Raw genomic sequence first — 12,367 nt, forward strand, 5'->3', positions numbered from 1 at the left:
GAGTAGTTATTTGATAAATAAAAGCATGCATGAAGTACCACTAGAAAACTTCAGGAAAGAGATAAGGAATAAAATTATTACTTCTACAGCAGGAAGAGTCAAAAAAGAAATTCATGAATTTTATATAGACAGGATCGTATTATAAGAGAGAACTTGTGAAATTCAAATAAACAATGAATAGTAGAAGATTGGTAAGTCCCTTTGATTCATTTCTATATTTCTAAATGAAAATTAAGTTCCTTGGCTTATTAATTAATTTTCCTAACTAGAATGACCCTTGGAGTATCAGATATTTAAAAGACCCATAAAATGATTAGGTACCTTCTGTCAGGTCTTCAGTTTTTGCTCCCAGAATATTAGCGGCAATATTCACCATATTTAGAATGGCATCTAAAACAAAATTCAATCAGAAAAAAATACCAATACACCTAAAAATTCTTATATAGCTTAATATCAGATAGTCAAAAAACCATTTATAATGGTCTTTTTGCATTTTTTTTGGACTAATTACCTTTTTGTTCATCTTACTATGTAAGTCCAATATAGGACACAAATTTCAGTCAAAAAGTATAAAACATAAATCTGAATTTTTATGTTCAGAAGGAATTTAAAACTTAATTATACTTTTTTGGTTAACCTTCCCCAAACCTTTTGCTAAAACACTATCTTCAGCATATTACAAAATTCAAGTAAAATTCAACATATAGCCTCTACTGGGGCAGGGAAAAATACGTGACAACCAAAATTAGTATTTTACAGAAAAGCTTGTTTTTCTTTAAAAGTTTCTACCATTTAAAACAAAAACAAAAAAGTCTGAAGAAGTAGTTTTTCTTAAACAGGTGATTTTTATAGATATAAACAAAATGGGAAGATTATTATCCAAAGGAGTGCAGGAAAATTTTATTTTCAACTATGAACATATCTTAGGAGAGCAGGAAAATTTTATTTTCAACTATGAACATATCTTAGGAGAGCAGGAAAATTTTATTTTCAACTATGAACATATTTATTGATAATATGGTTAAATCCCAACTTGATACTGCACAGAATCAAATTTCTTTGGTAACTTTTAATGATGTTTAATGGATAACACATGACACAAAATCTTTTGTGAATTGGGTGGGTATGGGCATGGGCAGGTCATAAAAGTCATAAAAGTCATAAAACTCTCAGTGCTGTAGGTAAAGCAATCTGCATACCTGCAAATTCTGCCTCTTTCTAAAGAGGATACTTGGATGATGAGTAAAGTGGTACAAACTTTAACATCTGAATAAATAGCCAAAGGCACATGAGTATCACAAAATACCTGACTCCATAAAAAGCTGGTGCTGAGAATAGGTGGCTTCCTTCTATGATGTAATTTTAAGGGAAATTAATTTCCATCCCCAATCTAATCTCTAACATTCCACTAGAAGTTAACTCACCAGTTATCAGGTATTTCTCCTATTAAAATATTAATATCTGGCAAGGGCTACATACTAAGTCTCATCAGTTATTTCTGTCTTGTTTTCCTTTCCCAAGAGATCCATAGGGTTTTCATCACACTTCAGTAAAAATCATAGATGTGAAAAGTAGGAAAGGCTCTAAGGGAGGAAAAGCTAACACCCTATTCAGAAAATTGAGAGGAAGCCAAGCACTGTCACCTGGAGCTGATCCTGTAGATACATGTTTTATGGTAGGAGAAAATACTACGAAATTTTAGACAGTTTAAAATGATAACTGGTAGTCATAAATTTCGATATTTACAAAGTACAGGAATGGTATTTTGTTCCAATCACTGGTACAACACACAAAAGCTTTGCACTTGCTTTGTAAATGTCTAGGACTATAGGTCAACCTTGCCCCTTTGACCAGACAAACTGGTAAACAAAGCAGCGTTGATTCTTAGGCTAAAGCATGAGATAAAAACAAGAATGGAAACACATATTTCCACACAAACCAAAATAAAGTAGCAATGGAAACTCTTATTTCCACATAAATCCACTTTTAATGTCAATCAATACTGCAATAGTATCTGACCTGCCAGCTGAAGTTCAGTCAAAATGGACTGCTTCATAGAATCCAAATTCTGGAATCAAATCTATAGTCTGAAGTCCTTGTGCTTCAAAGGGCAATCTGACCTCAGATAACAAATTTTTTGGCATTTAAATTTTGGGGTATTTATTGTTAAAGAATTCAAGAACAGAACACATCTACAGATCTGTGTAAAGAGAGCAGCTTTAGAGTATTACTTTTTAACCTAAACATAAAGAAGATTTACACCATCCTTCATTTAAAAATACTATTTATCATCATTTCAGAAGGCTACTTGGTAACAAAAGCAAAATTTGGCAAATTTCTACATTCTCAGTCCATCTAAAAATTAATTTTGCTTCTGTTCACAGAACACTGCCAAATGTAGTCTTATTTTGTCTTTTGAGAGAAAGCAACTTTGTGTATATTCTATTCTGACCATTCCCAATTTGCATCCAAACACATAATAGTTTGTCACAATCATAATGTGGCCACGAAAAGACCTTCTGAATAGGCTAAGGTAATAATTTGGAATATAGTACCAAACTAGACATTTGTCCTTAATTTCTCCCAGATTAGCCAACTCCTTTATCTTTGAGCTGGGCACTATTCATCCAATCTCATTCTTTTAGGAATGAAATTCTCCCCAGGGACCATCAACATGTTATACTCAGTCTCCAGCCACTAAGGCTCCTTTTGATATGGAAAACAAACTACGTACGCTACAACATAACAAGACAAACCAACAGAAGAACTATTTTCTACCACTTGTATTTAGATTCCTCTGCTGCATGCCCACCCTCATTCTCACTTCTCCTTCTAGATCTATAAAATATATACATTCATAAAAAATACTTTGATGTAAGAGAACACAAAAACTGTATTTTGTCTTAAACATATACACAGAAACCTGGCCTTTAAGCGATTCTAACAAAATGCAGGCCATATTTAGAAGTAAAGGCAGACTTGTAAGAAAATCCAAGTAGAGAGTGGTCTGGAAAATCCACATGACAAAGTACAAGGAAAGCAGAATGATATTAAGAATTTTTTGTTGAAGTAAAATATTTAAATGTTCTGGTTAAAGAATGTAAATAAAAGAATCAAGCAGAAGAGCTGCCATAACTGGCATGTATACAAAGTCAAGAACGCTGCTTTCCCCAACATCGTAGTTTCCCCCTTTTTGGTAGTTAAGAAAATTATATAATGTCAAGAATGTCCAAACATTCAGTATGTATGCTCTTTGACAACCAAGTTCCAACAGAATCAATGTACTCTGGTGACATATATTTCCTGTAACTACTAACTGCTCAATACCAAAAGGAAAAGGGAGTTTCTATTAATATTAAAGTCACAGGGAAAAAAAGGGTGGGGGCCGCCTGGGTGGCTCAGTCAATTCAGTGTCCGACTCTTGATTTTGGCTCACGGTTGTGAGATTGAGCCCTATGTTAGGCTGGGCTGGAGTCTGCTTAAGATTCTCCCTCTCCCTCTGCCCCGGCTTAAAAAAAAAAAAAAAAGATTAAAGCCATAGAATTCTTTTTTTTTTTTAAAGATTTTATTTATTTATTTGACACAGAGAGAGAGAGAGAGAGAAGAGCAGGGGGAGCAGCAGAGGGAGAGGGAGAAACAGGCTCTCCGCAGAGCAGAGCCTGATGCAGGACTCGATCCCAGGACCCTGAGATCATAACCTGAGTCGAAGGCAGACGCTTAACCAACTGAGCCACCCCAAGCCACGGAATTCTGTTTTGGTGCCACTATCTAAATTTAAAAAGTAAATCAGGTTCAAAATTGGCCAATTTCAAGCTAATTCATAAAGTGTGATGATGATAGTAAAATTCAGATATTTCAGTGCCAGAGACTAGCTCTTTGGCCTGATTCCACTCTGTTATTTACTCCTTAAATATTATACACCATCTTAGAGGTGGGAGCAAAGTCAGGCTCAGAAACAGTCCCAGACTCTTCAAAAGGACAAGTACAGAACACAGCTGTGTTAGGTCATGTCTATAATCTTTATGACACCAAAGTCTTATCACTGCCAGCTACTATGGCCTCTCTTTTTTTCTGAAACTTCAAGAGATGGAGATCTTTTTAAACCCTACTATATTTAGGCTTAGCTGACATCTTCCCACCCTCCCTCCCTCTCACTAAACAAATTCTGTCAACACTAGAACACTGAAAGGTAAATAGAGAGATCCATAAAAAGAAAAATAAATGATACGTTACCAAAAAACACATCTTTGAGGAAAAAGATCCCAAAAGTGGGATATAAAGAAGATTCTTTATCTAATTAATACAAATAATACCTTGGTCACCGAAGTGATAACAAACAGGGAAATGCCCTCCATTGTGATATAAACTAGGTTTTGTCTAGGAGTTAATACCGTAAGAATACAGAAAAAGGAACCAAGAATATTAACAGGATTTTCCTTTGCCTACAACTATGGTAAGGCATACACTTCCCTAAGGTGCCCCTTCCTCTCCAGCAACCATCAGAAGCTAGAGATCTTTCAGTCTGGGGCTATTTTCTGACTCCATAAAATAACAATGCTTCCACACAGCTAACTAATATAACATCATTGAGCTATGATGATTATTACATAGCACAGAATTTTTAATACATATTTAAGGACATGAACAATAATATTAATATCCAGAGAGATAACACAGCATTTTCACTCCTAAAAAACTATATCCCATAGCAGTGAATGAAGAACCTATTTTTAATACTATTATCAACTAGATAGCTAAGAATCCTACTTAAAAGTAGTCACTAATATATAGTCAGTTGACTAGCAATAGAGTGAAACAAAATATATTGAGCTAATATGCAACGAAGTTACATATTATATCAAGGGTTCCTCTTCTACAGGTACTTTTAGCATTCTTCTCCCTATGCCTTAAAAAGCCCACTGAATACATTATATGTTAAAAAAAGAAAAGGAAGAAGATAGTAGGAAGGGTAAAATGAAGGGGGAAATCGGAGGGGGAGACGAACCATGAGAGACTCTGGACTCTGAGAAACAAACTGAGGGTTCTAGAGGCGGGGGGGGGGGGGGGGGATGGGTTAGCCTGGTGATGGGTATTAAAGAGGGTACATATTGAATGGAGCACCGGGTGTTATACGCAAACAATGAACCATGGAACACTACATCAAAAACTAATGATGTAATGTATGGTGATTAACATAACATAATAAAATTAAAAAAAAAAAAAAAAACAGCCCACTGAAGACTAGTTTTCTATGGAGAAGAAAAGGGGAAGAAGGGAACAGAAAAAATAAAAGATGAAAAAAAACAGAGGTAACTCCTAGCTCCATATACTGTAGCTATACAAAATATCTACCTAAGTATATATACTACTGATTGATTAACCAGACAATGTACACCATGAGACTGGGATTGAAGCAACTCAACTCACTAAGGGCAACAAGGGAAAGGCACAAGAAATTGGTCACTGATTTTACAAAGATTTACTTTTATTATAATCAATCATTAATCTCCAAATAAAAACAAAACTCCTTCCAGTATTTTATGTTCTTTATGAATAACCAAAAATAACCACCATTAAAATATACCTACCTGAATTATAACAATAAAAATTAAGTGTCGGTTGGTAATGGTCTTTCCAAGAGTCTCCTTAGCCAGCTTACCACTAGGTTCAGAATTTAATAGGCTGGCATGACAAAAACTAAACTACTAGTATCTTAGTCATTATTTCTTCAGTTTACAAAGAGTGTATTATTATTATTGTTCCTGCTCGAGAATCATTATTATTATGAATAAGAACAGCCTTTATATTTGTAATTAATTAGGAAACTAACCACATCCATAGATCAACGATTTCTTGTTTGCTAAGATTTCACTGATGCCTACTACCTCTGAACTACCATTCGAATTCCCTTCCCACTTAGAATGACTACCCAGATACTTCTACTCATATGGTCTGGAGCTCTTTAATAATTCTTTCCCAAAGTAAATTTATAGCCTATTCTTCTAAGGAATCTGCTTAAAAATATAAGCACTTAGTTAGGGTAGAAGAACCAACTTGTGCTTGCATTTTTTCCTCTCCTCTTTCTTTTCATTCACCCCTCCTATTTTATCCCTAAGGAAATACATTTCAATGCTAGTATCTTTGATTTCAACTCAAGTTAAACATTGGGAGGAGGAGCTTCCCAAACTATATACCACAACAAAATATCCACATATGTCAGAGGGAAAAAAAGGTTGGGAAATATTTTAATAGTGTCTAGAAAAATCTCAAATACTCACTTGTAGCAGAACCAAGAAGATTTTTTGAGGATTTATCCTCCACAGTATTATAATCCAACGGATAATCTGTTTAAAGAGAAAATGAAGGTAATTACACTGTGAACTACCTTCAGTAATATGTTTAAAAGCTCAAATTATGTCCTGTCGAAGTCAGCTGTCATTTAAAGCATATTTTATAATAAATATTCACTATATACCTAAAATATGTTCACAAAAAGAAAATGAGATTCAGAAGCCATTTATCAAACAGATGTTTTAAGCCAAGGAAAATAATTCCACTGCTTACCAGAATTTTAATCACACTTATGAGACTTTATTAAGTTTTCCATGTACTTTACCAACCCCTGATAAATGCCTTCATTTCACTTATAGGAAAATCAAGGAAGGGAAAAATTCTCTTTTTCAGGCTATGATTTAAGATCTCTTAAAACAAGGACTTAATAAAGTAGAAATGGAGGGTGTCATAAAACCTTCTCCTATCCCTTCAGGCTGTTAGACTTTAAAAAACAAAAAAGTATACATAATAGTCACATGTCTTAAAGTCACTTACCATAGTCCTCATCAAATAATTCTTGACGTTCTGACTGATACTGGGAATCAGCAATCTCTTCATATTCTTCGACCATGCTAGTGCCAAATACCCTATTAACAACAATTGCATTAAAGACTTTCAAAATAAAACTAAATTGTTAAGACTCATCTCTTCATAATACATGACAAAATACATTAACTTTGGTCATTTTTTTGAGGGCCATTAGCTTTTGGACTCCAAAATAATGACTGTTTCTTACACTATAGTCATCCATCCACTGTTTCCCTTAAAATTTTATCTATTTAAGGCATTTAAAATTTGATGGCCAGTTTTATCAGTCTAAGAATTTTCCATATACTATCATCATAGCAAAATAGCAAGCAAGCTAGGCCAGACACACATAATGGTTATTTTTTCTTAGAGCAAATTTTTACGTTTTTCTAAAACGGATTCAAGGACAAGAAGGGCTTAACAGCTTATGTTTCTATAGTATTAACTTCACATAGGAGAAAATTATTTCTTCACTTTAAATATGCTGGGATTTTTGTGTATCACTTTAAAAAAAAATCACTCAATAAATGTCTGTTGTTCTGTATTACCTTATAAGGCTTAATGGACAAAAGTGCTCTGATCCAAAATGGGATACCAACTCTACCTAAAGAATAAAAGCACAGCGCACATGAGATTATCTAACAATATATGCAGTTTCTTTCATTATAACATTTCTAAAAATAAAGTCCTCATTTCCCCAAAAATCAGTAATTGTAAAGTTTTGCTTTTTTGCCATGCAGTAATATGCCATGCCCTGTTATTCAATATTGCAAAAGAGAAGGTTGCTAACCTTTATGTACTTGATGAACATCTGAAGCAAGAGAAAGGAAAAGAAAAAGAAATCAGTTCCAAAGTCTGGATAACATGCCATAAGCAACACTTAATATTTGTAAATTATATTGTTTAGCTATAGAAGGCAATGTACTGTGATGGATAACATTGTAGTACTCTTATTTCTTTGCAGAAATCAAATCAGTGGTTTAAATTTTTACCATCACAGCTAGAAAGTATAATCTAACTGTAATGAAATTAACTTTAAGGTTAAGCTGAATAACCTAAAATTCATTGCTGCTGTTTTATTTATCTGTCAGGGATAAAAACATTCTAAAAGTAATAAAGAGTATCTAGAAACAACCTGTGCCTTATATTGATTCAATTATTATAGATATGTATCATGTATATACCTATATATAGATACATATGTGGATATACACATGTACATACATATTGATAAAAAGATTAACTAGCATAATATAAAATAGCATTTATTCTTGTACCATACTGTATACAAATTTTTTTAGGGAAAGCATGAATTTTTTTGGATGCTATGTTATTTCAAGTATAACTTACAGAACTAAAAGATACATATCAATCCACTTTTAAAATATAGGCTATTAAAAGTAGACCATATATCTGGGTTTAGTTTTGGGATAAGGAAAACCCACATAAATTTATATATTTATCGACATTAGAATTAGAATTAAATGTTTTTTGCTTTTAGAATGCTACCAAAAAGAACTTTTTAGAATAGTCATCATCAAGATGCTCTATAGTGTCCCACCATAAAAAGAACCAAGTAGGAAATGACACTTTTTATACCACCAATAAATTATGTTCTGCCATTATTAATAAAGTAGATGGTATGAAGAATAATTCTTGGAACTATTTCATTAACAGGTGGGTTGCCTTAATTGTAAAATTAATTGTATCACCTGCCAAATAATTTTTAAAATTTTTCCTTATCACAGTGTAGAAACTGCTATATAAAAAGGTCATTAAACAATTGTTTAAAAGAAATGGAAAATATACCTTCATTTTTCTGAACACTGCTGAACCATTAACTGAGAATATCAAATGTATTTTAAAAATAGAATTTAGCATTTTTATATTGAGACTAGGAATACTACAAGTTTACCCATTCATAGAAGCCAATTTAATACATGCTTAAAAAAGACAGACAGTAAAATCCCTGAGGACGATCAGGTAGCTATAAGTCCTCACATTTAAAGAAGAAAAGACAGAAATCAGAGCTGCTATTATTCCAAAACACAGTGGTACTTTAAGGTGTGCTATTATTTTAAAGAAAAAAAGAGGGGAGGAGAGGAGTAGGAAATTCCTGTATTTTGTCTAAAATCCAATTCAAGAGTAATAATTCTACTTTGGTAGATAATTCATTCTCTACATTGGTGGAGGAAGCAGCAGAAATACTGAATAAAAGTGTTTAAAAGTTTACTTGAAATTGGTATTTGGACAAAGAATATTTCACTTGAATATACAACAGAAAAGGCAAAAGATGTAAGACAACTGGATATTAAAATTAAAACGATCTAAGAACCAGATTCTAATAAAAAAATCAGACCTGCTTTAAAGACTTCAGTGTCTAACAATGATTTGGACTTTGAAATACAGAAAGACATGATACTATGAAGATGACATTTTACATTAAGACTCAAAAAAATATTAAGACATAATTTGAAATTTCAGGGATGCCTGGGTGGCTCAGTCAGTTAAGTGTCTGTCTTCGGCTCAGGTCATGATCCCAGAGTCCTGGGATCGGGTCCTGCATTAGGCTCCCTGCTCAGCGGGAGGCCTGCTTCTCCCTCTGCCTGCCGCTCCCCCTGCTTGTGTCCTCTCTTTCTCTTTCTCTCTCTCCCCCTCTCTCTGAGAAAATAAATAAAATTTTTTAAAAAATTTGAAATTTCATCAGAGCTGCAAATATCAAAACGATTAGCCTAACTTTCCAGTTATACAAAAGGAAATGTATTAATATTTGTTTCATAAAATAATAAATGCAAATGAGAATCATTTTATCAAAAAGAACACTGCATTAAATTTCCTCTTAAGTTTTATGATTTCTAAAAAGGTGGGGTGAGGTATAAAAACGTATGAATAATAGGTATGTTTTCATTATAAAACATAGTCCTGTAGGTATAAACATTACCTTCACATATTTTGCATACATCTGTTCATCTAAAGGGAAACTCTGGACATTCCTCTCATCTCTACCATGAAAAGTACCCAGCTTAATCCACTTATTTGTGGGATATCTAGGAAATATAAATATAAACATTCTTTTTAAAATTTATAAACCACATATTGAGAGGTTCCATCACATCTTCAAAATATATCCTGTTTAATTTTTTTCCTCTCCAGGTGCACACACTCACTTAACATAGTTTAAATAGTAAAATATGAGTTGAAGAAATGCATTTTCTTTTCCAACTAAACTGTGACAAGTTCCTCTTTACAGGGAAAGAATATCTTGCAAAACTCACACCATTATCAAAGAGAAAACAAGAAAAGGAGAAGACAAAAAGGAGGACCAAAGTGGCTTCTTGGGCTTCCAAGTAAACTGGAGGTTTTAAAACAGAGTAGCCAAGAGATTGTTTTGGAAGCAGGTACTACTCTTCATGTACTAAGAAGTGTGTGATGATATAAAATAAAAAGTGCTGGTGGAAAGGGAAACAGAAAAAATCCTTTACCATTAGACTAGAATTTCACAGATCTTACATAGCTGTTTCCCCATCTTTAAAAGAAAATCAAACATAAAAGCCTTAAAGTATTATTTTTGTTTACTACAGTGTTTTAAAAATCCCTCAAAGTAATGGAGTGCTATTAAAACAAAAAAACACTTTACTTGTTAAAGCTGGGTATGTCCACTTGACATGTAAGAAAATAACAGCTTAGAGAAAAAGAAGTGATCTGAGCAAGGTTATTAGGTGAAAAATGGATGGAATTCAAGAGGTCTTGAGAATGATTTTCAATAACTGCATATATGCAGTGCAGAGTGTGAGGTGGGAGAAGAGCATGAGAAACCATTAATGATCAACAACAGAAGAATGGTTAAATAAATAACAGCACTCTACATGCCACATCAGAGACACTCAAAAAGTATTTATTGAATGAGTAAACACCTCCAGTGGGGGAAAAATATAAACCATTCATTAAAAATGTATACTTAATGTAGAGAATTACTGAATCAATATGTTGTACACCTGAAACTAATGTAACATCGTATGTTAATTATACTCAAAAATTTTTAAATGGTGTTTAAAAGGCAAAAGGATATTATCAGGATATAAGCAGTAAAAGCTGATCTTTTTAAATAGAATTAGTAAATATATGAATATACAGAAAAGCCTGGAAGGAATATATTACAATGCTAATAAGTTATCTTTGAATGGATTGTGATTCTTTATCAAATTCCTTATGTTAATTCTTTCATAATCACACACACGTAACAAAGTTTTAAATTATACTTTAACAAAAATATACCTCATGATATATAAAATGAAGTATTCATGAAAGTTTTTACTAACTTTTTAAAGAAATGTTTGGCAGCAACAGAGCATAATAATTAAAAATAAGGACAGATCTAGGTTTGAATTCTGATTCTCCACTTCACAAATTATGTGACCTTTCCTTGTCTGTTTCCTCACCTTATAAAGGAATAATATCATATGATTATAAACACTGTATGATTTAATGAAAGTAAGTTGATTAGCAAGTGCCTAATACTACCGTATTATTATATTCTTACAAATTGATATATTAAAATAAAAAATAAAATGAAGTTTTAAAAAGTGACCCATCTTAAAATTTTTATTCTGGAGATCCAACATAAACTTGTAGAAAGCAGCTTTAGCATTTACCTGTCACTGATAGAAACCAGGAAGTCTTTAGGAGTTGAAGAAAATAATTCATAATTTGCAATATCAAGCTGTTTTACTTGAATTGGTTCACAAAGTTCAATAACAAACCTTTAAAAAGAACACAAGACAATTACTGAGATAAGCCAACCAAAATAATAGTTCATATTAAACATAAACAGTTTGCATAAACTAGACTTCATTATTTCCCAAGCATATCATTAGCTGGGGGGGGTGGGATAACTATAATAACACAAGATATTGCTTTTGTCCTACAATATTTTTTTAAAGGTTCTTTTTTTAATTCTTGGAGAAGGAATGACCTCACTAAGGAAAGCTAGCAAAAATGTAAAGTGACTAGTCTAGAGGGCAATTTGGCATATACATGGTCTCAAAGGGTACCACAGTCTTTGATTTAACAATACACTTTTAGAAATTTATCCTAAGGACATATAGCTCCAAATATTCACCCTTGTATATACATTGTAATATAGCAAGGCACAGTTTATAAGAGCAGGGAGAAATAGTCAACCTACATATTTATTAGCATAGAGGATTCAAGTATGGTCCACCCAAACAATGAAATACCAACAGGCATTAAAAATTTTACTAGAAACTATACATTCTGGGGCACCTGGGTGGCTCAGTCCATTAAGCATCTGCCTTCAGCTCAGGTCATGATCTCAGGTTCCTGCTCAGCGGGGAGCCTGCCTGTCCCTCTCCTTCTGCCCCTCCTCCCTGCTCGTGCTCTGTCTCTCTCTCAAAATCTTAAAAAAAAAACTATACATTCCATTTATATAAAAATCTAGAAAATGTAAAGTAATTTATAGTGATAGAAAACAGATCTGTAATTGCTG

At 33.0% G+C, this 12,367-nt stretch overlaps 1 protein-coding gene across 3 annotated transcripts in view; it reads right to left on the reverse strand.

Moving 5' to 3' along the window:
* The window catches only part of SUCO (SUN domain containing ossification factor), an 85,088-nt gene that overhangs the window by 25,210 nt on the left and 47,511 nt on the right, over positions 1-12,367 (reverse strand). For 2 of the 3 annotated variants that reach the window (XM_044915953.1, XM_044915954.1), the window contains exons 10-15: positions 11,514-11,621; positions 9,803-9,908; positions 7,410-7,465; positions 6,829-6,920; positions 6,279-6,344; positions 322-390 (exon numbers count right to left, since the gene is read on the reverse strand). In XM_044915953.1, coding sequence (XP_044771888.1) covers positions 322-390; positions 6,279-6,344; positions 6,829-6,920; positions 7,410-7,465; positions 9,803-9,908; positions 11,514-11,621 — 497 coding nt within the window. Of the gene's footprint in view, positions 1-321; positions 391-6,278; positions 6,345-6,828; positions 6,921-7,409; positions 7,466-7,651; positions 7,673-9,802; positions 9,909-11,513; positions 11,622-12,367 lie in introns of all 3 variants that reach the window. The other variant, XM_021682870.2, reaches the window with a different exon arrangement.

Source organism: Neomonachus schauinslandi, chromosome 6 (genome assembly GCF_002201575.2).
Source record: "Neomonachus schauinslandi chromosome 6, ASM220157v2, whole genome shotgun sequence".
Classification (NCBI taxonomy): Eukaryota; Metazoa; Chordata; class Mammalia; order Carnivora; family Phocidae; genus Neomonachus; species Neomonachus schauinslandi.